The sequence below is a fragment of the Eretmochelys imbricata genome, chromosome 2 (genome assembly GCF_965152235.1).
Source record: "Eretmochelys imbricata isolate rEreImb1 chromosome 2, rEreImb1.hap1, whole genome shotgun sequence".
NCBI lineage: Eukaryota > Metazoa > Chordata > Testudines > Cheloniidae > Eretmochelys > Eretmochelys imbricata.
The window spans coordinates 179,978,682-180,006,289 of record NC_135573.1 but is presented as its reverse complement, the minus strand read 5'-3'; the positions used below and the strand labels follow the sequence as shown (position 1 = coordinate 180,006,289).

Genomic DNA, 27,608 nt, shown 5'->3' with positions numbered 1-27,608 from the left:
TTTATCTTTTTTTGTTCTTCTAATAAAGTTCTGTTTTTTTAAGAATCTGATTGGGTTTTTAGGGTCCTAAAAACCCAAGGCTGGTCTGTGCTCATCTTGTTTATTCTCAAGTCTCCCCAGGAAAGGGGATGCAAGGCTTGGTGGTATATTTTCTTTTGGGGGGGAAGACGTCTCCAAGTGTCTCTTCCCTAATTCTTTGTTAAATCGCCTGGTGGTGGTAACATACTGAATCCCAGATACAAGGAATTTTGTGTCTTGGGGAAGTTTTAACCTAAGCTGGTAGAAATAAGCTTAGGGGGTCTTTCATGCTGGTCCCCACATCTGTGCCCCAGAGTTCAGAGTGGGGAAGGAAACCCTGACAGGCCCAACAAAGAAAATAACAGAACACCACTAGCTGTTACCTTCAGCCCTCAGCTAAAACCTCTCCAGCACATCATCAAAGATCTACAACCTATCCTGAAAAATGATCCCTCACTCTCACAGATCTTGGGAAACAGACCAGTCCTCGCTTACAGACAGCTCCCCAACCTGAAGCAAATAATACTCTCCAGCAATCACATACCACACAACAAAAACACTAACCCAGGAACCTATCCTTGCAAGAAAGCCCGATGCCAACTCTGTCCACATATTTATTCAAGTGACACCATCATAGGACCTAATCACATTAGCCACGCCATCAGGGGCTTGTTCTCCTGCACATCTACCAATGTGATATATGCCATCATGTGCCAGCAATGCCCCTCTGCCATGTACATTGGCCAAACCGGACAGTCTCTACGCAAAAGAATAAATGGACACAAATCTGACATCGGGAATCATAACATTCAAAAACCGGGAGGAGAACACTTCAACCTCTCTGGCCACTCAGTAAGAGATTTAAAGGTGGCAATTTTGCAACAGAAAAGCTTCAAAAACAAACTCCAGTGAGAAACTGCTGAGCTTGAATTAATTTGCAAACTAGATACCATTAACTTGGGTTTTAATAGAGACTGGGAATGGCTGGGTCATTACACATATTGAATCTATTTCCCCATGTTAAGTATCCTCACACCTTCTTGTCAACTGTCTAAATGGGCCATCTTGATTATCATTACAAAAGTTTTTTTCTCCTGCTGATAATAGCTCATATTAATTAATTAGCCTCTTCCTCGCCACCTTTTCATGTTCTCTGTATATAGATATGTATAATCTCTTCTTACTATATGTTCCATTCTATGCTTCCGATGAAGTGGGCTGTAGCCCACGAAAGCTTATGCTCAAATAAATTTGTTAGTCTCTAAGGTGCCACAAGTACTCCTGTTCTTTTTTTAGGGTAAATATAGTCTTCTTGGATTGTACATATTACATTTAGCATTTGGCTTCAGGCAATATACCACAACCTCTGACCAGTATTTTATAATTATGTCCTCAGAGTCAGTCAGTATTTGTACTTACACATATCTCCTGCTGTGTTGTATGCACACAGATACAAAGAAAAAAATACACAGAAGTCTTTTTTATAGAAACAAGCCTTGCTAAGGGAAAGAGGTTCAAGTAAAAAATGTTTATTTTAAGAAGGTGAAGAATATTGACCTTAAAGAAAGTTAGATTAGGCCAACAGAAACCCCAACTCCCTTTAGTTCCTCTGAAAACCGAATTGTTGTATATTAGCTTTGTTTTTGTTATTCATGAGGCTCTTCAGGCATATCTATAATAATAGAATTGCTCCTTCAGCTTAAATGGTACCTTTTTCTTCAACAGCTCTGCTTCCTGAGTGCATTCAAAATAATATCTATTTACTTGAGTGATAAAAGTAAGTTTTACTGCTTTTTACTCTTATTAGCTCTGCAGAGCCTATACATCTAGGAGAGAGAGAGAGGGCTTGATTGCATTCTGACTCATGCATCATCCATAGAATTGTTAACAAATTTCTAGTCCCAGGTCAAACGTTTCCCTCAAGGAATAGCAATAGCATCCATGTGCCTCACTGAAGATAATGAGGTTGCACAGATGTAACTTGAAGGGATGATGGGGTTATATACATACAGAGGAGGGCAGAATTTGGCCTGTAGAATTTTTACACTTACAATGATGTATAAACCACAAAGACTGCAACTTGACCTTCAGAGTAGAGGGCAAGTTTACAGGTCTGGCAGTTAAAAATAAATTTCATCACTTGTACACTGAACAAATTTGAAATAGATTCACTGTGTGAAAATAAACATAGAACCACAGTGTGTCATCTTTACAGAGCCTTTTTTTTTAAAGAAGAAAACCATAGTTTAACAGCAATATTAGGGTTTATAATTGAAGCTCTATCGTTATCTGCCTGTGATGTCAAAAATGAAAACATGTCTCATGTAACAGGAACTGACTGACTTCATTTGACTCAGCAAATGACCTCTAGCAAACGCTTCTCCACACCTTAGAAAGCATAGAATTATTATTCTACATGCATCCTCCATGAAACTAGGGACTAAAGAGAAAAATATTAGCTTTTCAGAGATGGAATTAATAAGATACTGTATGAAAAAACTCTTTAATGAAAAATCCTAAACTGCCTTTTTAAATTCATGAAGTTAGAGACAGCTTCAGATTCATAGATTCCAAGGCCAGAGGGGACCATTGTGATCATCTGATCTGCCCTTTGGTATAACACAAGCCAGAGAACTTCCCCAAAATCATTCCTAGAGCAGATCTTTTAGAAAAACATCCAATCTTGATTTAAAAATGGTCAGTAATGGAGAATCTACCGTGACCCTTGAGGGGTAGCTCTCCTGCTTGCCTTTTTTCAGAGTAACAGCCGTGTTAGTCTGTATTCGCAAAAAGAAAAGGAGTACTTGTGGCACCTTAGAGACTAACCAATTTATTTGAGCATGAGCTTTCGTGAGCTATAGCTCACTTCATCGGATGCATACCGTGGAAACTGCAGCAGACTTTATATATACACAGAGAATATGAAACAATACCTCCTCCCACCCCACTGTCCTGCAAAAAGAAGGACAGTGGGGTGGGAGGAGGTATTGTTTCATATTCTCTGTGTATATATAAAGTCTGCTGCAGTTTCCACGGTATGCATCCGATGAAGTGAGCTATAGCTCACGAAAGCTCATGCTCAAATAAATTGGTTAGTCTCTAAGGTGCCACAAGTACTCCTTTTCTTTCTGCTTGCCTTTTGTGAACAGCACCTCTCCTCCTTCTCCCCCTTGGCAGCACAGCACGTGCCTGACCTCATTCAGGCCTTGGCTGCCCATGATACGCCATCTGCATGCTGCGGATTGTGTTACTGTTGCACAAGTGCAGCCCCTGGGTTATGTTTTGGACGGGTGAGTGAGGTACGGTTCCCTACCAGCACTATGGCATATATCTAGTCCATTTTAAAAAGCTACTTTGAAGTAATTGAATGTCTTACACCTGCCCTTTAGTCCCTCTGCCAGTTTTTGTGACTTTACAACAGTTTATAACAGTTTCTTATTTCTGAAAATGTTTTCATCTTCCCAGTTGCTATGTAAAGACTCGCACAAATGTCAGGGGAAACTGACTGAATATACAGTGAAACTGGCTATTCTTAAAGTGCTGACAAATATACAAAGTAAACAAACTGAGGGTATTATATGCAAGTATCTTTGGGGTGAAATTCTGGCTCCACTAAAGTCAGTGGGAGTGATCACTGACTTTAGTGAGCTACAATTTCACCCTTGATGTCTTTCACATACACTATTCGTAGATTTTGTAACAGTAGTGGGTAAAACATTTTCAGATTCAAATGAATTTTTAATTAACAGTGAAATACAGTGGTACCAGCATAACATATGGTGTATTTGATATTTACCAGGTAGATAGTTGCAGACTCTCTCTATTGCTGCTTTTGCTGTACAGTTGTGAAACATTGCAAGCTGTTCAATTACTGATACCACAAGCACACATCCTGCAAACAAGCAAAAACAAAGAGATCACTATCTCATACATATGACAGGATTAAATAGAGTGTGAATATAGCCAAGTGGACATGAACCATTGGGTGTTTTGTTTTTTGAGATGTTCCATGGCTGACAATAGTTCTGGAAAAAAAACCCCACTTTATTTCTAACTTTTATTAAAACAGTGCTACTTATCAAGCCAGAGATTGGATGCAATTGGTAGATGAATGCACAAAACAGCCTGAATTTTATACAGCCATATTTAGATCTGGTCAAGTCGCCCATCAAATCTGACATTTCAAAATTTGTTTTAATTCTGAATCAGAAGAAAACCAGAAATTTCCTGGAACAAAATCTTTCTGAAAACAAAATTCATTCCAATAAAATCAAGATGTTTTGTTCAAACTTTGATTTTTGTACGTTATGTCATAATTTATCATGTAAAATAAATTTCTAAAAAATTCACTTTGAAATAAAATATCAAAATGCCTTTTTATCCAAAAAATTTTAAATTAATTTTTTCGAAAATCTACACGTTCCAGCAGAAAGTTAAGATTTCTACAAAATGGTATTTTCCAATAGAAAAATATTTTGTTAGCCACATTGGTGAGAAACACTGTACAAACAAACTAATTTCTAGGTTTGATTCTTGTCCCTAGTGTGAACCCACCTGCAAGGAAGAAACAAACTGAGGAAGGAAAAAAAATATTCTAGTGATCCAACACTATTCCAACAGACAGTATTGTAATCAGCATCTTGGCATTTTGCACATAGCTGGCAATCACATGCCCAAGGTTGATTCACAGTGACTTAACTGTTACATCTTCACAGCATGCACCTGGACAGAAATAGGCAAAAGCTGAAGGACAAAAAACTCCTGCATGACTGTAGATTAGAAATCACCAACCACAAATATAACACATCAGACAAAACACTCCACTGACAACATGGCATAGTCCTGCACAGGATCTCCATGGGAGTCAATGGAGGTTCTACACACAGAGGGCTTGTAAGAGCAGGCCCCAAGACAACAAAATAAACATTTGCTAAGGCCGAAATATTTCCTAAATTCACCATGCTCCCTTTATGTGGTTGTATAGGGGTCACTTTCTGAGCTCTGGTAAGCTCAGGGACTGCTCGCTGCTGCTCTAGGCCTGTGCAAGTGGGAACACAGCCTTGCCTCCACTGCACCAGACAGCAGAGAAAGGCTGGTGCACCAGGGGAAATGGCAGAGAAGGAGGGAAGAGGTTCTATTTAATCCCAACAGAGCACATTTCAGTCTCCTTGTGTGCAAGGGGAAGCACTAGAGAGCTGTGCCTTTGAGAGGTCCAGTGTCTCTGGTGCTCCTCGAGGGGTGGCTCCACATTGGCCCTGCACAGAGCTGTTGCTCAAAAGCTGAATATAGCTCCATATAAAACTGGGGTACCTGTCATTGGATCTCCCTTCAGTGAGGCTATGGGGTGAAGGATCTGCAATTTTAAAAGGAGCCATGTTAGATGATGCAAAGTCTTAATAGGCAGCAGGTTTAAAACAAACAAAAGGAAGTATTTCTTCACACAACACAGAGTCAATCTGTGGAATTCCTTGCCAGAGGATGTTGTGAAGGCCAAGACTATAACAGGGTTCAAAAAAGAACTAGATAAGTTCATGGAGGATAGGTCCATCAATGGCTATTAGCCAAAATAGGCAGGGATGGTAACCCTAGCCTCTGTTTGCCAGAAGCTGGGAATGGGCGACAGGGGATGGATCACTCGATGATTCCCTATTCTGTTCATTCCCTCTGAAGCACTTGGCATTGGCCACTGTCGGAACCCAGGATACTGGGCTAGATGGACCTTTGGTCTGACCCAGTATGGCCGTTCTTATGTCTTGACCAAAATAATCAGCAGACCCTTCCTTGACTGCGAAGTTCAAGTCAGGCTTAGGCTGACTCCTCTGAAACTGGGGCTGTGATCTGCAGCTCATGTAGCTGTACCCTTGCTAGCTTTAATCTAATTAGCTTACTAGAAATAGCAGTGAGGACATGCAGGCCCTGGCTGGTCAAGAAAGTATGTACCAGCAAGGGAGGAGGGTTTGTACAGAGTTTGCTGATGCCATCGTGTCCTCACTACTATTTTTCCATGAGCTAGCTAGATTAAAGCTCTCATGGGAATGTCTACATGAGCTGCAAATTACATCCCTGGTTGCAGTGCAGACAGACTTAGAGAGTGTGCCTGTGTAGTGACAATCAGTAGCACAGTGTGTGTGTATTCTAGGAGCTAGAGAGCTGGAGAGAATTCTAAGATCTACTTGTTGCCAGCAGCGCAAATAAAGAATTCCCTTTGTATTCAATACAGCTGAGTCCTGTCTCTTTTCTCCCACCAGGGACTACTGAGGAGACTCAGATCTCAGGTTTTTGTTTGACACAAAATAGAGATGCAAAATTCAAATACTGATACAGATCCAAACTTTCCCAAAGCTCAGAGCTATTAACATTCAGGGTTTTGGTCAGGCCTATATCTAGTAAGGGGCAGATAAATTCTCTATTGATGACCCTGCCACAATGTGCTAATAAACCAAACAAGGTGTTATTTTCCAACATAAGGCTGCGATATTCTTCATGGGCCAGGTTCTGAGTTGGAAAGTGGTGGAGAAAACATACCACCACTGGAAATTATTAGGCCCAATCTCTTTATTGAGAGTTTTTATTACAAGGTAATATAATTCTATATAGAGAAAAGCAAACTTTATATTTTATAGGAAGTAATTCAAGGACACCAATGGGAATAGCAGGGAGCTCACCATCTCATAGCCCTGGTCTACACTAGGACTTTAGGTTGAATTTAGCAGCGTTAAATCGATGTAAACCTGCACCCGTCCACACAATGAAGCCCTTTATTTCGACTTAAAGGGCTCTTAAAATCGATTTCCTTACTCCACCACTGACAAGTGGATTAGCGCTTAAATCGACCTTGCTGGCTCGAATTTGGGGTACTGTGGACGCAATTCGATGGTATTGGTCTCCGGGAGCTATCCCAGAGTGCTCCATTGTGACCGCTCTGGACAGCACTCTCAACTTAGATGCACTGGCCAAGTAGACAGGAAAAGAACCGCGAACTTTTAAATCTCATTTCCTGTTTGGCCAGCGTGGCAAGCTGCAGGTGACCATGCAGAGCTCATCAGCACAGGTGACCATGATGGAGTCCCAGAATCGCAAAAGAGCTCCAGCATGGACCGAACGGGAGGTACGGGATCTGATCGCTGTTTGGGGAGAGGAATCCGTGCTATCAGAACTCCGTTCCAGTTTTTGAAATGCCAAAACCTTCGTCAAAATCTCCCAGGGCATGAAGGACAGAGGCCATAACAGGGACCTGAAGCAGTGCCGCGTGAAACTGAAGGAGCTGAGGCAAGCCTACCAGAAAACCAGAGAGGTGAACGGCCGCTCCGGGTCAGAGCCCCAAACATGCCGCTTCTATGATGAGCTGCATGCCATTTTAGGGGGTTCAGCCACCACTACCCCAGGCGTGTTGTTTGATTCCTTCAATGGAGATGGAGGCAATACGGAAGCAGGTTTTGGGGACGAAGAAAATGATGATGAGGTTGTAGATAGCTCACAGCAAGCAAGCGGAGAAACTGGTTTTCCCGACAGCCAGGAACTGTTTCTCACCCTGGACCTGGAGCCAGTACCCCCTGAACCCACCCAAGGCTGCCTCCTGGACCCAGCAGGCGGAGAAGGGACCTCTGGTGAGTGTACCTTTTAAAATACTATACATGGTTTAAAAGCAAGCATGTGAAAGGATTACTTTGCCCTGGCATTCGCGGTTCTCCTAGATGTACTCCTAAAGCCTTTGCAAAAGGTTTCTGGGGAGGGCAGCCTTATTGTGTCCTTCATGGTAGGACACTTTACCACTCCAGGCCAGTAACACGTACTCGGGAATCATTGTAGAACAAAGCATTGCAGTGTATGTTTGCTGGCATTCAAACAACATCCGTTCTTTATCTCTCTGTGTTATCCTCAGGAGAGTGAGATATAATTCATGGTCACCTGGTTGAAATAGAGTGCTTTTCTTCAGGGGACACTCAGAGGAGCCCATTCCTGCTGGGCTGTTTGCCTGTGGCTAAACAGAAATGTTCCCCGCTGTTAGCCACAGGGAGGGGGGAAGGTTGAGGGGGTAGCCACGCGGTCGGGGGAGGCAAAATGCGACCTTGTAACGAAAGCACATGTGTTATGTATGTAATGTTAACAGCAAAGTTTACCCTGAAAGAGCGTAGCGACTGTTTTATAAAATGTGTCTTTTTAAATACCGCTGTCCCTTTTTTTTTTCTCCACCAGCTGCATGTGTTTCAATGATCACAGGATCTTCTCATTCCCAGAGGCTAGTGAAGCTTAGAAAGAAAAAAAAATGCACTCGCGATGAAATGTTCTCCGAGCTCATGCTGTCCTCCCACACTGACAGAGTACAGACGAATGCGTGGAGGCAAATAATGTCAGAGTGCAGGAAAGCACAAAATGACCGGGAGGAGAGGTGGCGGGCTGAAGAGAGTAAGTGGTGGGCTGAAGCTCAAATGTGGCGGCAGCGTGATGAGAGGAGGCAGGATTCAATGCTGAGGCTGCTGGAGGACCAAACCAGTATGCTCCAGTGTATGGTTGAGCTGCAGCAAAGGCAGCTGGAGCACAGACTGCCACTGCAGCCCCTCTGTAACCAACCGCCCTCCTCCCCAAGTTCCACAGCCTCCACACCCAGATGCCCAAGAACGCGGTGGGGGAGCCTCCAGCCAACCAGCCACTCCACCACAGAGGATTGCCCAAAAAAAAGAAGGCTGGCATTCAATAAATTTTAAAGTTGTAAACTTTTAAAGTGCTGTGCGGCATTTTCCTTCCCTCCTCCACCACCCCTCCTGGGCTACCTTGGTAGTCATCCCCCTATTTGTGTGATGAATGAATAAAGAATGCATGAATGTGAAGCAACAATGACTTTATTGCCTCTGCAAGCGGTGATTGAAGGGAGGAGGGGCGGGTGGTTAGCTTACAGGGAAGTAGAGTGAACCAAGGGGCGGGGGGTTTCATCAAGGAGAAACAAACAGAACTTTCACACCGTAGCCTGGCCAGTCATGAAACTGGTTTTCAAAGCTTCTCTGATGCGTACCGCGCCCTCCTGTGCTCTTCTAACCGCCCTGGTGTCTGGCTGCATGTAACCAGCAGCCAGGCGATTTGCCTCAACCTCCCACCCCGCCATAAACGTCTCCCCCTTACTCTCACAGATATTGTGGAGCACACAGCAAGCAGTAATAACAGTGGGAATATTGGTTTCGCTGAGGTCTAAGCGAGTCAGTAAACTGCGCCAGCGCACCTTTAAACGTCCAAATGCACATTCTACCACCATTCTGCACTTGCTCAGCCTGTAGTTTAACAGCTCCTGACTACTGTCCAGGCTGCCTGTGTACGGCTTCATGAGCCATGGCATTAAGGGGTAGGCTGGGTGCCCAAGGATACATATAGAAATTTCAACATCCCCAACAGTTATTTTCTGGTCTGGGAATAAAGTCCCTTCCTGCAGCTTTTGAAACAGACCAGAGTTCCTGAAGATGCGAGCGTCATGTACCTTTCCCGGCCATCCCACGTTGATGTTGGTGAAACGTCCCTTGTGATCCACCAGAGTTTGCAGCACTATCGAAAAGTACCCCTTGCGGTTTATGTACTCGGCGGCTTGGTGCTCCGGTGCCAAGATAGGGATATGGGTTCCGTCTATGGCCCCACCACAGTTAGGGAATCCCATTGCAGCAAAGCCATCCACTATGACCTGCACATTTCCCAGGGTCACAACCCTTGATATCAGCAGATCTTTGATTGCGTGGGCTACTTGCATCACAGCAGCCCCCACAGTAGATTTGCCCACTCCAAATTGATTCCCAGCTGACCGGTAGCTGTCTGGCGTTGCAAGCTTCCACAGGGCTATCGCCACTCGCTTCTCAACTGTGAGGGCTGCTCTCATCTTGGTATTCATGCGCTTCAGGGCAGGAGAAAGCAAGTCACAGTTCCATGAAAGTGCCCTTACGCATGCAAAAGTTTCGCAGCCACTGGGAATCGTCCCAGACCTGCAACACTATGCGGTCCCACCAGTCTGTGCTTGTTTCCCGAGCCCAGAATCGGCGTTCCACAGCATGAACCTGCCCCATTAGCACCATGATGCATGCATTGGCAGGGCCCATGCTTTCAGAGAAATCTGTGTCCATGTCCTGATCACTCACGTGACCACACTGACGTCGCCTCCTCGCCCGGTATCGCTTTGCCAGGTTCCGGTGCTGCATATACTGCTGGATAATGCGTGTGGGTGTTTAATGTGCCCCTAATTGCCAAAGTGAGCTGAGCGGCCTCCACGCTTGCCTTGGTATGGCGTCTGCACAGAAAAAAGGCGCGGAACGATTGTCTGCCGTTGCTCTGACGGAGGGAGGGGCGACTGACGACACGGCTTACAGGGTTGGCTTCAGGGAGCTAAAATCAACAAAGGGGGTGGCTTTACATCAAGGAGTATTTCAGGCAGGACTTCACGGAGGGTTCCAATAAGAAATGGTGCACCTAAGTTATTGTTCTTATTGGAACAAGGAGGTTAGCCTGGCCTCTGATTGATACATGGTTAGATTTATCTCGCTGCACCTTCTCTGTGAGTGACTGCAGTGTGACCTAGAGGAATGAGTCCCCTAGACAGGGGAGGGGGGAAAGCAAATGAGTACAAAACAAATCTGGTCTATTTCTTGTTTTGATCCACTCCATCTATCTTTTACATCTTTGGCTGGCAGCAGACGGTGCAGAAGGACTGCATGCCATCCACATCTCATGGCTGCTCGGCAGAAGATGGTACAGTACGACTGCTAGCCATCCTCATCTCTTGCCTGCCTGGCAGAAGATGGTACAATACGACTGCTAGCAATCCTCATCTCTTGCCTGCCCAGCAGAAGATGGTACAGTACGACTGCTAGCAATCCGTATCGCCTGCCTACTCACCATAAGACGGTTCAATAGGACTGACTGCAGGACTAAAGAGAATGACCTGGTCAAGTCACTCTAAATTAAGTCCCTGCGCCCATGTCTGTCCAGGCGCTCCCAGCCGACGTGGCCAGGAGCACCTCGGACATGACGATGACGGCTACCAGTCGTATTGCACCGTCTGCTGCCACAAGGCAATGGGTTGCTGCTACTGTGTAGCAAAGCCGTACCGCGTCTGCCAGCACCCAGGAGACATTGGGTGACGGTTACCTGAGTGGGCTCCATGCTTGCCGTGGTATGGCGTCTGCACAGGTAACTCAGGAAAAAAGGCGCGAAACGATTGTCTGCCCTTGCTTTCACGGAGGGAGGGAGGGAACGGGGGCCTGCAGATATGTACCCAGAACCACCCACGACAATGTTTTAGCCCCATCAGGCATTGGGATCTCAACCCAGAATTCCAATGGGCAGCGGAGACTGCGGGAACTATGGGATAGCTATCCACAGTGCAATGCTCCGGACGTCGACTCTAGCCTCGGTACTGTGGAAGCACTCCGCCGAGTTAATGCACTTAATGCACTTAGAGCATTTTCTGTGGGGACATACACACTCGAATATATAAAACCGATTTCTAAAAAAACGACTTCTATAAAATCGACCTTATTCCGTAGTGTAGACATAAAAAACCCTGCTTCACTATACTTAAGATCATTAAACAAAACCCTCAACAGGCCTCCTTTACAGATGTAATTTAGAAGGCATGCTAATTATAAGAATGGATACTTAGATAAAACAGAGAATAAATTGAGACAGACACCAAGGAAGAAAGACAGCAGCACATTTCAAGGAATTAGCACTTAATCAAAAAAAAAAATCAGTTCATAATGAGGAAAATATCCCAAATAATAAAGACCTTACCAACAAAATCAGAGACCCAACATCAATGCCCAGAGGAGACATACCGTACATCCTATACCCACCGTGGAAACCCTGCTAGGAACATATCCAGGAGGGACTTCTATTCTATATACCTAAGGCCCCCACCACTGTATGTCTGAGCACCTTACAAATATTAGCAAATTTACCCTCCCAACCCCTATTGCTGCTTCTATTTTACAGAGATTAAATGACTTGCTCAAGCTTACATAGGAAATACGTGGTAAGGCTAAGAAGTAAACTTGTCTCTTGAGTACCAGTCCAGTGCTTTAACCACAGGACTACCCTTCTTTTCACAGCCCTCAGTCTAAAGAGTTTACAGTCTCAAAGACAGGAGTAGAAAGATGAGATGCACTAGCCAAACGAGAGGCAGGAGTTGGCTTTGACATTTCTAAAAAGTAGTAGTTATTATTTTTCATTTTTATTGTGTGCGGGCCTCACTGAAGAAGTGACTCTTCAGGGAAGATCTGAATGAAGATGGGACACTGGCTGGGAGAAGTGGGTTCGGAACGTCATGCATTGCATTCATGGCAGCCTGGAAAAAGTGCAAAGATGGGAGTGAGAGAAGAAAACTATGGGGGCATCGAGGTCAACACTGTTGGCAAAGCAAAAGGCATGAGGGGAGAATGTGACAGGAGACAAGAGCCAAATGTAGGCTCAGGCAGAAATGAGCACAGCCTGGAATTCAGGGCAAAATATTCAAACTGATGCCCTGGGAAGGAGAACCTGATGAAGTGGTTCAAACAAGGGAGTGAAAGGATCTATTGGCAAATTCCAAGGCTGGTCACATTCACAGAGAAAAGACATATTCTCCCCTATACGCCCCCCCGCCCAATGTAGGTAAAATTTGCAGAGATTTTCATTTAGATTTTGAACATCTACTTCCTCAAGCTGAGCAACCTGTCACTTTGAGCAGCTGAAGGTTATAAAGTCTGCAGCACAGAAAAAATAATGTTCCATTTGTCTTTGTGATATAACAGAGAACTCCTCATTTTCACTGCTCTTTCACCACGTAAGCCCCTGATAGCATTCCCTCTGTGTCTCCTGTTCACGATATATTAATTTCTCAATTAAGACAGCAATAAAGCGCACATCCGCTTTTCTTTCAAAGCACTGTACTGTAGCCATTTATAGCAGGGATGAAGTTTCAGCCATAGCCATGGTTACAATCCTGACAGTCCTTGTGGAAGTCTTCTTCCTACCTCAAGCATCTTCTTGCACTCTATCAGGCAGGAAGGAACTATTTGCTGTTGTGGTTAGGGATCCATATAGCTGCCATTTAATGTAACCAGTCAGTGTGATACCATACGCTCATTGATGATGTGATTATATGTTGTAATCATAGCATGTTTGCAGTCTTGCAGAAAGGGGAGGATGTATATCCTGTGTCATGTCACTTCTTTTCTGGTCTTCACAGTTGTACTGTAGTATCCAAAAACTGAACTAAGTATTATATTCACTTAATATTTCAGATGCAGCAGCATGTCAGTAAGATGCATGCAAGAATGTTAATTACACTGTTACATGGATGTGTGTCCAGATTGCATTCTGATATACTACAGACAGATTTATTTCAGTGTAAAACTAAGACTGATAGAAAACAAATCAACATAATGATTCATCCTTTCCTTCCCAAAGCCCTAGAAAAGAATGACACATGGTGAAGTTATAAATATTCCCCAAGTGGATTTTGGGAAGTTCAGGGTGGAATTCTGATCTCTTTAAATTATAAGACACTCAAGGCAGGGACTGTGCCTTAGTGCACACTGATCATACCATAATCATAATGATACAATCCATTTTTCTCCAGGCATATACTAGTAACATCAGCAGAGTTCACTTTTGCTACAGTCTTTTTTAAAAAACACTTCACAATAAGTAGACAAATCATCAGCTCCTCACACAGACATATTAGCAAATCTTCATAAGACATTTATGGTCAGTACTCTGTTGGCTAAAAATGGAAAATCATTAGGTAGATAAAAAGGAAATGAGGGGGGAAAAAAGAAAAGTCAACTGCCTTTGAAAACCTGGTGAAATCTCACTGCTTTAATCACTTCTGCTGATGTCAGAGAATATTTTCAGAGAGTATATAAGCTTTTTAATACCATGGGCTCAGTGGAAAAGCAAGTTAACCAGTTTCAGATCTAGAAATACCTGTTTATAGCTTTTTTAATTCAGCAAATTGATATTTGATTTATTTTTCATATTGTGGGAGGCACATATGAAGCAAGTTAAATTGAATCATAGAATCATAGAATCATAGAATATCAGGGTTGGAAGGGACCCCTGAAGGTCATCTAGTCCAACCCCCTGCTCGAAGCAGGACCAATTCCCAGTTAAATCATCCCAGCCAGGGCTTTGTCAAGCCTGACCTTAAAAACTTCCAAGGAAGGAGATTCCACCACCTCCCTAGGCAACGCATTCCAGTGTTTCACCACCCTCTTAGTGAAAAAGTTTTTCCTAATATCCAATCTAAACCTCCCCCACTGCAACTTGAAGCCATTACTCCTCGTTCTGTCATCTGCTACCATTGAGAACAGTCTAGAGCCATCCTCTTTGGAACCCCCTTTCAGGTAGTTGAAAGCAGCTATCAAATCCCCCCTCATTCTTCTCTTCTGCAGGCTAAACAATCCCAGCTCCCTCAGCCTCTCCTCATAAGTCATGTGTTCTAGACCCCTAATCATTTTTGTTGCCCTTCGCTGGACTCTCTCCAATTTATCCACATCCTTCTTGTAGTGTGGGGCCCAAAACTGGACACAGTACTCCAGATGAGGCCTCACCAATGTCGAATAGAGGGGGACGATCACGTCCCTCGATCTGCTCGCTATGCCCCTACGTATACATCCCAAAATGCCATTGGCCTTCTTGGCAACAAGGGCACACTGCTGACTCATATCCAGCTTCTCGTCCACTGTCACCCCTAGGTCCTTTTCCGCAGAACTGCTGCCTAGCCATTCGGTCTCTAGTCTGTAGCGGTGCATTGGATTCTTCCGTCCTAAGTGCAGGACCCTGCACTTATCCTTATTGAACCTCATCAGATTTCTTTTGGCCCAATCCTCCAATTTGTCTAGGTCCTTCTGTATCCTATCCCTCCCCTCCAGCGTATCTACCACTCCTCCCAGTTTAGTATCGTCCGCAAATTTGCTGAGAGTGCAATCCACACCATCCTCCAGATCATTTATGAAGATATTGAACAAAACCGGCCCCAGGACCGACCCCTGGGGCACTCCACTTGACACCGGCTGCCAGCTAGACATGGAGCCATTGATCACTACCCGTTGAGCCCGACAATCTAGCCAGCTTTCTACCCACCCTATAGTGCATTCATCCAGCCCATACTTCCTTAACTTGCTGACAAGAATACTGTGGGAGACCGTGTCAAAAGCTTTGCTAAAGTCAAGAAACAATACATCCACTGCTTTCCCTTCATCCACAGAACCAGTAATCTCATGATAAAAGGCGATTAGATTAGTCAGGCATGACCTTCCCTTGGTGAATCCATGCTGGCTGTTCCTGATCACTTTCCTTTCATGCAAGTACTTCAAGATTGATTCTTTGAGGACCTGCTCCATGATTTTTCCAGGGACTGAGGTGAGGCTGACTGGCCTGTAGTTCCCAGGATCCTCCTTCTTCCCTTTTTTTAAAGATTTTTTTAAAATTGGTTCCACAATTGAAGTTAAAAACTTGCATTTATTTTGTAGTTGTGTGGGATTTTCTTTATAAATAAGATTCAAGAAATTGACTGTTCCATGGTACTTGATAATAGGTTTCAATGCCTTGACAGGTTGAAGAATGTTTTCTCTAGGAGAAATGCATTGGTATTATAATGCTTACTAGCCATTAGAAACTAGACTCTGGTATTAATAAAATACCTGCCTCTTTTAGAGATAGTTTGTCCCATTTGCTGTTAATTTATGAGGAGATAAGAGGAAACCATAACCATTTTACTCAGCAGCAGTAATCTGAAAATTCACATGTCAAGGAGCACTTCTCCCCATGTATTTGAAAATAGTGTTTAATAATAAAATGACATTACCAATAGACTAGAAAAAATCATACCCTTATAATAAAACCAGAGCAAGAGAAATTCATTTCTTGGCCATGCAGTCTCTAGCAATCTCAGCAGACTGTTTAACTTAATCCACTTCTGCAGCAACACACAAAAGAAACCATCATTAGAATTATATCTGTGGCTGCTGTGAGAGTGTCAAGGCACACAGAGTTGCCTCTTTAGTTTTCAGGTTTCCAATTTCAGATAAGTTTTTGTAAAGCCAAGACTTTATCAAATGGATTCTCTGGCACTCTACATGAACCCACAGACCTTCAGGTTACTGACTGAGAATAGCCTGTCATCCTTTACTTTGATCTAGGGTTCTAGACAATGGAGTTTTTCCTCACCCCTCCACCCCCCTTACTGAACTCCTAGTTAGGCAAACAGCCCCTCTGAAAAGTGCAGTTCAGACAGGAAATGAGAGAAAGTTTCCAGGCAGATTGCTTCCAGCATTGCGCAAACTCTGTGGGCGAGATTGTGGCTAGCCCTTTCACAAACATACATGGTGGTGAGGAAACAACTAGCTTCCCCTTTTAGGCCGCTAACGATGCTTCCCCTGTTATGCAGCTCACCCAAGCTGAGCTAGCACAAGCCTCTGTACTTGGGCTAGGGTGTAGATGGAGGGGCTACCCAGAATGGCAGTCCCCGCGCTCAGAGGCGTGTCAGGGCTGCGACTAATTTGTTTCCGCTGGGAGCAACGCACTGAAAAGGCAGCGGGGAGTGGAAGGAGCTATGGCTCTGCCTTCTCAGCCCCAAGGAGCCAGCCAGTTGTGCAGCAGAGAGAATGTTGTACCCCATAAAGGGGTGTTGCAAATTATTCTCTGCCCCTTGTGCTACTGGGATGCAAAGGAGGCATTCTCTCTAAAGCGGTGCCGAGTTGTGAGAGGGGGGTGGCAGTCTGTGCAGAAGAGTACCTAAATAATGAACACCATTTGGCGGAAAGGCACAATATTTGGTCTTCAGGGGTATCTTTTTGAAACTTGGACTATAGGGCAGTGTCTCGAGAATGGGATGAACTCCACTCCAACAGAGAACTCCACCCTTCCCCTTGAACATGAGTAATCATTCCTAGTCCTCCCTCTTCTAGAAGCAGTGCAAGGTGTAACAGTGTGTACTGTTTGCCCTGCATGTGTCTACTTGCATTGATTTCATGACTTTATTTACATATTGTCTTCCCACCCTACTGAGCAAACCCAAATAGGAAGACCTACTGCACGGGAGAGTCACTGCTGCTCAGGCAGCTGGCATAAAACAGTTTTGTTAGTAAGTTGTGTCTTTCCCTTGTGTGTTTAAATAAGACATATGCTGCTGCAGAAGGAAGTCAGGAAACTCTGATCACTCCATATTAACAGTGTAATAGCTGAACTGGTGAGGTGTGGAGGTACCATTTGCTACCCAGGTGCACTGAATGTTCAGGAGCCAAGCTAACATTGGCTGACTCCCCTCACAGTTGCTCAGAATCAGCCGCAGAGAGGAGGGCTATTTCTTCTCTAAGGGATAGATTTTTGCTCAGTAATCGATGGGGCCAGAAGCAAAGCACCCTGCAGAGAAGAACTGATTGCTGGCTCCATTTCTTGCTTTCTCCACCCCACTTCCAAAGATCCTAAGCCTAGCCCTGCAGAGCTCCCGTGGAACAGCATCCCCAATCTCCAGTGGGCACGAGCCTGCAGCAGTCCATTCTTCCTGCTTTCCGCTTTGAGTAGGGATTGTTTTTGCCTAAGGTGCCACAAGTACTCCTTTTCTTTTTGCGAATACAGACTAACACGGCTGCTACTCTGAAACACAAGACAGCATCTGATCCTATTTCCCCATGTTAAGTATCCTCACACCTTCTTGTCAACTGTCTGAATGGGCCATCTTGATTATCACTACAAAAGTTTTTCTCTCCTGCTGATAATAGCTCATCTTAATTAATTAGCCTCTTACTCCACCTTTTCATGTTCTTGGTATATGTGTGTGTGTGTATATGTATATATATATAATCTTCTTACTATATGTTCCATTCTATGCATCCGATGAAGTGGGCTGTAGCCCACAAAAGCTTATGCTCAAATAAATTTGTTAGTCTCTAAGCTGCCACAAGTACTCCTGTTCTTTTTGCGGATACGGACTAACACAGCTGCTACTCTGAAACCCATCTGATCCTAGTTATTAAAGAACATCTTCCATAAAATGAGTTCAAGTTCAATGGAAAATAAAGACAGATCTAAATATACAGCAAAACCTCCTGATTTCTATCTGTAAAAGAGTGACCCTTATAAAAATGAATATCCATTCCCAAATGTTGTATATTTCTTAAATGTTTCCTATTGATATCAAGAACGAAGATTTTCTGAAGCACATGAGCACTTCTCCCATTTCATGCAGTTGTCTGGCCCCTACCACCTTGCCTTCCCATACACCTGCATTTCGACGAGGAGTCTGGTTGTCTTGACCTCTCCTATGTTTACTGGTATTTTTATCTTCTTCAGCTGAATAGATTGGTAAATTAGCTAAGAGCTGGGGCTGATAATATATGGTTTCAACAGGCACAACATTGTTCTAAGTCAATATCCCTTAATCTATTGTATTTCACAGTTAATACAATACTTGTCCAAGTTTCAGAAAACTCTATTACAAAAGGAGCCTTAGGATATGGAGGAAAATCAGGAAACAGAATGAATAAAAAATGTCTTGGCTATCTCAGTTGGAGTCCTTAGGGATGATTAATACAGCATAGAGTGTATAGCCAGAGAGGGCTCTGAGACATTTCTGGAACTGTACTTCTGAAGAGAACTTGTTGTATTTTGACTTGCTTCAACATCCTGGGCTAAAATTATCCCAGAAGCCAAAAAAAAAAAAAGAGAGAGAGAGAGAGAGAGAGAGAGAGAGGAAACGTGATCTAATGGTGAAGGCACTTGAACTGATTTTCAGGTGAAAGTGAAGTCAATGGAGATGTGACAATTTACACCAGTGGAGGATCTGCCCATGGAGTTGTGAGTCTTGGAGTCTATTCTGTCAGAGACTTCCTGCGTGACTTTGGACAAGCCAATTCCCAAGGCCTGAGTTTCCCCATCTGTAAACAGGCTCAGTGTTTGTACAGTGCAATGAAATCCTTGAAGGCAATTATAAAATTATTATTTTATAGGGCTTGTTCACTTTCCCCCCTACCTGCTTCCTGATAAGCACACATGCAGATGCATGCTATTCTACAGAAGACAGTACATCTGAATTTCCATGTGGCCAAACGTGCATTTCCCCCCACAATTCCTCCAACTCTGCCTCACTCATTGTACAATGGATTTATATGGGCCTTGTATGTCAAAAACCTCACCTACCAGGCTACCCAGAGGTTCTATGGCTTTTGAAGAAAAAGGACAAAGAGACCTGAGTCTGGGAGGTTCTGAAGGACAAAATTCAGATTTTAGTTTTCCATATCATATAGGCATAATATGTAAATACATTTGATAGAGACACTGATGTGATTGTAATTTTAGGTACCCACTTTTAAAAATGTTAGCATAAACTATACATTTCCCCCTAAATTTGTTGTGTTACGTAACATATTTTGCATGTTAAATACATGTGGCAATACACAAATTTTATTTAGAATATCACCAAATTTGTCAATTTTCATTATATTTGAGCTATGCTGCATAATGTAATGTAGTGCATTACCATACATTTAAAATATTAATATCAATGTATTGATATTTTAAGTGTATTGCATCTCAGTAGATGGCATAAAAACCTAGGAACATCACATGTGTCACTTTTCTTGTTTACCACAGTCACTCTGAGCATCATGCAATAGCAGGGACAGAACTCTAATCCTACTGCTCAAAAAACAAAGGTCTGTATTTATTATTCTCTCCTCTAGATACCATACAGGGGCCATGATATAGATGTGGAAAGTTCTGATTCCACCCAGTAGAGGTCAGTGGTACCTATCCACATTGGCAAAATAGATGCCTGGTGCTACAGAAGGTATATCTGAAAGATAATCATTTAGCAAAATATATAACAAGCATTTCCAATGGACTTTCCTCTTTGATATTGTTTAATATAAAAATGTGTGTGTGTGTGTAATGTAAGAAGTGATGTTCTCTATTCCTCTTTTCTCTGACGCCCCAATTCAGGAAAGCTTCCCTCTTCAGAAAGGTACTTAAGCACATGCTTAAAGTTAAGCATGTGCTTAAATTCCACTGAAGTCTGAATTGGCGTCAGAAAGGTTTAATCACATCTTTACTTCCAGTTTGTCCTCAGTCTAATGAGAAAAAACCTACCACAGTAATTATTGATGCAGTAACACCTAGAAGCCCCAGTTGTTCTAGGTACCGTATATATACAAACATACCAAAAAGATGGTCCTTTCCGCAAAAAGCTTACTATTTTAACATATTATATGCACAAAAGTAAAGAGATTCAAATGTAGGACTCCCCAAACCACCGAAACGTGTTCACTGAGTACGTGCAATACTTCTGATGACTATAGAAGGAGAAAAGATATATATATATACAAGCATTTGGTGGCTGAGTTACACCTATTATGTGAATCATAAACAACTTTTCATCATTGTATCATTCAAATGGGCCAAAAAAGAATGTTACTAAAGGTGCAAGGGGGAAAAAAAAACAAACTTACCTTTGGGCTAAGAACAAGTACAAGGAATTTCAACCCCAAGGGTGATGGGTAAAATGTTCAAAAGCACCAAAATGTATGTAAGTATGCTACATACATTCTTTACAGCACTCATTGTTATATGTATGATTTATGGTCACTGTCTTTCGATGAGATTCCTAAGTGCCTAAGTCACTTTTTAAAATGGGACTTAGGTGCTTTTGAAAATGTTACCCTATATTTCTTGAAATTTCTCTGAAAATAGAGGCTTAGAATGAAAATATCTATTCAACTGTTGGTATAGTATCACTACCATAGTGCTATATACGCCTGGAATTCATATATCCATATCTCAACCAAAGGGAAAAATATATAGAAAACATTTGACATTCACTACTGGGTATGGGCCAAATCCTGCTCACTTTCATCTGTGTAAATCAAGAGTAACTTCAATTAAGTGAATGGCTTCACTCTGCATTTACACTGGTTTACGTGAGATCAGATCTGAATCTAGCCTAGACTGTCAGCCTAAAATGAATTGTGGTTTTACACTGATGCCAACGTATGACATTTTACAGCACTCATTGGTCTATACATTATGTTTTATAGCACACTCCTTCCCTAGACAGCCATTTTGTTTCAGCATTATTATTAAAAGCCTCTCACTGTGTTAGGTATGTGCTACTGTATTAAATTATCAGGAACTGCAAACAACATTGATCTGAGATTTGGAATTTATTACTCTACAGTAAGAGATAGGGTGGGCGAGGTAATCTTTTTAATATCCTGGGACTGGAGCTACAGTTACACTGCATACGCTACAGTAAATTATTCAGTCCTGCATCCACGCCATAAAAAGCACAGCTAGAGAGTTTTAAAAGTTGGATATCACACAAACTATCAGGGCTGCAAATTAATGCTTTATAACACAGGAGAGCCTGGAATTATGGGTTGGGTTTTTTCTCTGCTTTTCTGAAGTTGTTATTGTTATTATTAAAAATATACATGGTTTTAATATGGTGCCTACCGCATCTTCCCCCCTACCCCCAGAAGTTAGGTTCTTACAGATGAATGTGAGAGGTGGTCCAGGGAAGTGATGAGAAGAATGAAGCAGAATTACATTGGTCCTGGTAAAGCTAAAATTGGCCTGTGTGGCTGCTGACCCATGCAATATCGGTCAGCTAGAGAAGATTAAAAGAGCTGCTGCCCAAACATATTGTGCTCTCTCTGACTAACAGCCTCATTCCACAGGGCAGCCAAAGGGGAGCTGCGAAGGGGGCTGTGCAAGCTGAAGTTTTAAAAAAAATAAAATGTGCAATTAGCAAGAAGTGCCCGGCAACTGCAACATGCAGTCTCATCCTTACAAGAGACTCCACAGATCGTTTGCACAGATCCCCTACAGTGCTCTCTGGCAACAGAGGAGAGAACAGAAGCTTATTTTAAAAATCACTAGCAATGTAAAAATATACAACAGAGATGCAAAAGAAGAAATGACAAGAGACAGAGAATGGGATGTTAGACATGGCCAACAATAATACCAGGTATTCAAACTGTGGTTAGCAAATATTAACTATTTGTTTCCCACCACAGATGGGAAAAATGGAGACATAATAGGTTAAAGGCCACACTCTCAGCTGTGCGTGTAGTAACTTGCTCAACAAGTTGTCTCATTGAAAGCAGAGGGCTACTCTTGTCAAAAAGTACACATGAATGTTAATAAGGGTTTACAAATCTGGTACTAACTGGCTTTTTGAGGCCACACAACAAGATAGTGGCAAAGCCAGACTCAGAACTCAAGGGCTCCTAACTCACCTATCTTGCATGCAGAGCGCTAGATCTGGGCCTCTATAGGGAAAAGCAGCTGTTTCCCTATAGTTGTAATTTAAACATATAAAATAGGCAGCAGTTTAAACCCTTCTTATCTGTCACGTGCAACACAAAGAAGAGCGGAGGGAGTCCCTAAATTGTTTGTAATGTCTTTATTTTAAAAGACAGCATCATAAAAGTCCCCTTTTACATAGGACTACATTGAAATTGTGAGGATAGTTTTCATTTTCATAAGTATATTCCCAAAAAGCCTTCTGTAGATTGAGGAACAGAATTTTTCAGACTAGTCTGGCATGTGATTGTGTGTGCAAAATGCACACACAATTATATGCATTATCTTTGTGCAGTTATTAGGACTGGATGAAAGTTAACTGTCAAAACTGATTGTTGATGGAAAATTCAGTTTTCAAAAAAATTAATTGTTTTGAGAAAAATGCCTGCACTCTGCAGAACGTTTTGATTTTTTATTGAAAAATCAGACATTTGAAAACAAATATTTTGACCAAAACCCAAAATATTGATTTCAATATCCTGTCCTGGTTCCTCATGGGAGTTGTATCTGGGTTTCCTCTGCCTCTGACCTCCTCCATGGGCTTCTGAGGCAAACAACATCTCCCATGATGCACTGTGGCCACTTCCCCTCACCATGAGAGGAGAATACAGTGCATCATGGGAGATACAGTCTGACCTCAGAGCCTGGACTACAGAGGAGACCAGACACATGAAACACCTGAATTACAACTCCTATACAGTACGATAGCAGCATTCCTGAAACAAAATATTTTGATTTTCAGTTTCACTGAAAAGTCAAACTGTTTAGTGGAAAATTTCAACAATTATCTTTTCCCCCAGTTTCCACTGAAATTTTTCACAAGGCTCATTTTCCAACCAACTAGTTATTACCATGGTTACACATGTAAATCAGGTAAATTGCACACACAGGTGCACTGAACTGTCCATTCAAATGAGCAGTTGCCCAATTCACTTATCCAAAGGATGTAACTGTCTTGGAAAGTTAACCACCAGTTGGACAGCTAACCTGTCTGAAAGTCTGCTCCTGAAAGAAAATCTTCCTATATATTTTACAGTGGGCATTTGCACTGGAGAGTTTGCCATTTCCTGTTAAAAATACTGCTTCATCTTATATCAACATATGACATATATGAAAATGGGAGTCCTGTATGATTCTTCAATCTCTCTCACTCCTGTCCAAAACAGAGAATTCAGTTAATAAGTCTGTGGCTTAGGGAAGCTGTTGGAGAGGAGTCAGAAATGATGTCCACACTTCCCTAAGATAGATAGATAGATAGATAGATAGATAGATAGATAGATAGATAGATAGATAGATAGATAGATAGATAGATAGATAGATAGATAGAATCCTATCTTCCTTGCTTTTAAGCAGGTTAGTTTTATTGACTTAGGGACTGATTCTTCTCTCACACCACTTTAACTCCAGGCACTTCTGTGCACTTACTCCTGCTTTACACCAGTGTAAGTGTAAAAAATCAGATCCTCAGAGCTTTGTTGATTAAAGGGAAGAAACATAAATGGCTTGTCATTGTTTTCAAAATTAATACAGAAAGCGGGTAATAAGAAGTTAAACCACAGGCATTGCAGTCTGGGATAAGGAATGGTTGTGTGTGTACGAAATTACAAAGCCTCTCTTGCAGGCCCCCTGCACTTGCATTTTTAATTATCTGAACAGCACCAATTTAGCTTGCAGAGTTTTCAGGGGCATGACAATCTGTTTTGGTCATGAGTCAAATTCTGTTGTCACATAGATGGTTTCAGCACAATTAGTGATTTTCTCTACATCAAGAAGAGTGATCTGGATTCTCTCTCTCTATACACAAAGTGTAGGGGCAGAGTTTTGAAGGTCTCTTCAAAGAGGGAAGAGATATTAGATGGAGGGTCAATGATGTTAGGGATGGGATGAAAGTAGAATTTACTTCCCTTGTATTCCAGTGCCTTATGCAGCCAGCTAGGATTCAGATGCTTACCATGTTGATGGATGTGGTATTCAAAGATAGATAAGATAGATAATGGCCTTGTGCAAAAATTAAAGGGACACAAACTTTAACAAAAATCACATATTGTAAGCAAACTAAATCCCTTACCCATGTTAAAACTTGAATTATTACAACTGAAGGAATTTAAAAAATACAATTTACTTTTCACTGTTTGTATTGTTTGTTTACCATTTGCACGGCTGTCTCCTTGGACAGTAAATAGCAATTAATTCCATTTTGCTATGTTTACAGTTCGTTTCACTTTCAGGTTCCCCGTGCTTCAGTGATTGGGTTACAGACACTGCAGGGCAACATTTATTTGTTGAAAAACAACTGTTCCTATTACACATTTTTAATTCATGGAAAAGTTTTCTACTCATCTTAAGTTTTGCAAAAGCTTGTTTTTACAAAGCCTACATTTAATTCTCCGTTTCCGAATCATAAAAGTAATTTTATAGACTCAAAATAGAGGATTCTTCCTTATACACACAGAAACGTAACAAAACTTGTATAAACAGTGTGAAAACTGATATGTGAATCCTATGGGAACTAATTCAGTGAAAACTGAATTATCTAGAGAGGGACAAAAAGGTGTCTGTTTGGTCACAAAGCAAATTGATGTTTGTTTTGTCACTATATGTCAATTAAAAATAAATCAATAAAAGCTCAACTCCCTACCTTGGTTGATTCTCCTGCCTACTGCACTTTAACCACAGATGTCAGAAATGCTCCGAGATGACTCTTACATTAGTACTTTTATCAGATTCGCTACACCTTGGGAGTAAATTGACCAAGTCCATGTTGGGTGAACATCACTCCACCCTCATAAAGCCCAAATCATCTCATATTTGGTTAAGTGCATGGACCCTGGGTGTGTGCATTTAAATCACATCTCAACATCCATGGCTACTGGTTCAGCATGCAAGTTGGAAAAGGAGCTGCAAACCTCCATGTCATTTATACAGGTAGTTAGGACCACTGAATCCATGTATCTCAAGGCTTCTTCCCTAACATTTCTCAATGCTTCCCTTTGTGCTGGCCTTTCAGACCAGAGCAGACACATCCTCCAAAGCAGGTAAATGCTTAAGTGATGCAAAAAGCCTTGCACAGGCCCTTCACATTAGATGAATTTCACCCTGAACACCAGGAACATATTGTCAAACCCAAAGAAGCACTGACAAAGCTCTGTGTCCCAAACCTAAATGTATTTCTTAAGAAGATTTTGCCAGGCAAAACCAACTGAGATGAAACTTCTGTTTTTTGAGGGTGTCTTGGGGGAGGGAAAGGGGAGCTCATCTGTACAATAAAATAAAACATAGTAACATACATTCAAAACAGCCACAATAAATATTAAAAACAATCACATCCTGTTTTCGGTTCTCTAGCTACTAGGTGTGAAAGCCAGTATCACTAATATTTCCTGCAGACCAAGGGTATGAATTCTATCAAACAGCAGCTCCAAATCCCATGTTAGCCTTGAGAGTCTTAAAACAGTTATTATTTGGGCTAAGATTACTGGTGGTTTGCAGCAGTGGCAGCTGTTGAAACAGATAAAGGATGATTTATTACGTGCACAGCTAGCCTCTGTTTACCAGTGTAATAACAAATGAACGAACAAAGCAAGCAAACAAAACCTGAATACATACCAAGACAGGTGTGTCCATTGTCACTCCCACCAGAGACCAAAGTTGGTTGGGCTCTACCAGAGAGAGGTGAGGTTGAGATGTCCTTCAGTGGAAGCATGAGGAGGAAAAGGGAGAAGAATAGAGGGGGAAACGCCTGCCAGGACCCCCTCATCCTAGAGAAAGGAAGAAAGAACGAACTGTAATATAGGAAGAGTACTCAGGGACACACATACCCCTAATACTCAGGGAGAGAATGGCACACCTGCTTCTCATTCATAATCTGGGGGACAGAAAGAAACTCACACACCCTCCCTGCTACACAGGGAGCGTCTCTTTCACCCCCAGCTGCTCTTTTGGTGCTCAGGGAGAATCTCACACACACATATATTCCCCCCCTCCACACACACACACCCTTCACTGGTACTCAGGGAGGGTCTCTTCCTCCAATCCCCAATTACTAATATTCACGGACAGTTGCACAGCCTCTCACTAGTACCCAGGGGTCTCTCCTCCCTCATAGTACCTAGAGAGGCTCCCCCTCCCTCACTAGCACTCACACAACATCCCCCCTCTCATCAGGAACTTAGAGAAAATCAGTAGGACTGTACCCTCCCCCAGCTCCCCCACACCTGTATTATCCCTTTCTCTTTCCCTCCTTTTCCTTCCCTGCTGGCCCTGGAACAGAAGGGGGCCCGTATGCACTGCTGTGGCTCTGGGCTCTTCAGCCACTTGTAGCAAGGGCAGCAGCAGCAGATGACTAACTGATCATAAAACCACAGCAAGTGCTGGAGCCGCTCGGCATTAATAAAGCAAGACACTCCCCGGCACAGCTAGTGTGGCAAAAACAAAACACAAAAGAAAAAAGCCCAGAAAAAAATAATACCTAACCCAGACTCTTCCAGTAGTATCTCAGCCTGGACCTTCCACTTTCAGATAGAAATAATGAATATTAATAATAGAAGAAAATACCCTCCGAGTTGGTGACACACTCCCAGCAAACAGCTCAGTCTTCTGTTTTCTTCTTCCCTTTTTCTTAACAAGTGTAGTTTGATCACTGTGGGGGGTGGCAATTAGGCTGTAGGGTTCCCAGACCAGTGTTTTACTTGTGTCATTCTGCTGAAGTCTAATGATGAGGAAAGAAAAGAAGCCAAGCCAAGTTGCCAACATAATGGGAACAAAGGGGATGCAGGGAGCTGACTGATTCAAAGCAGACTTGGACATCTCTATTCTCATCAGTATTTTCAAAGTTTGTTTACAACCCCCACCAGTGTCTGAGGGTTAAAAAGCCAGATACATTTCCTGCTTGGACCATCTAAGCACCTGAAGGTTTGCTGCCTGTTTTTCAAATAAGGTTTGAAACAAAAATTGAAGTAAAGTCCACCTCTGCCTGCAGCAGAAATGAATAGCGAAATGTTAACTTAAAATGGCGTAATGGCAGAGATGGAATGAGCCCAAATGTCTTAACTACAGAGGCCGTAGGAGTGGGAGGAAGGATGGTCCTCTGGGTAAAACACTGGATTAGGTCTCGGGGTTCATTTCCCAGGTCTGCCACTGGAGTTGCTTGTTGTATCTGTGCTTCAGTTCCCCATCTATAAAATGGGGCTAATCATATTCCATTTCTCCTACTTTTTGTCTGTTTTTTTTCCCTTTGGCTTATAAATTCTTAGGGCTTAGCCAGCCTCTGGCAGGGG

At 42.5% G+C, this 27,608-nt stretch overlaps 1 protein-coding gene across 3 annotated transcripts in view; it reads right to left on the bottom strand.

Moving 5' to 3' along the window:
* AOAH (acyloxyacyl hydrolase) overlaps positions 1 to 26,993 on the bottom strand; it is a 119,094-nt gene extending 92,101 nt beyond the window's left edge. The window contains exons 1-3 of one of the 3 annotated variants that reach the window (XM_077809231.1): positions 26,887 to 26,993; positions 25,939 to 26,090; positions 3,815 to 3,910 (exon numbers count right to left, since the gene is read on the bottom strand). In XM_077809231.1, coding sequence (XP_077665357.1) covers positions 3,815 to 3,910; positions 25,939 to 26,089 — 247 coding nt within the window. In that variant the 5' untranslated portion in view covers position 26,090; positions 26,887 to 26,993. Of the gene's footprint in view, positions 1 to 3,814; positions 3,911 to 25,938; positions 26,091 to 26,546; positions 26,657 to 26,800 lie in introns of those variants that run through there. The other 2 variants (XM_077809233.1, XM_077809232.1) reach the window with 2 other exon arrangements.
* Positions 26,994 to 27,608: the final 615 nt, after the last annotated feature.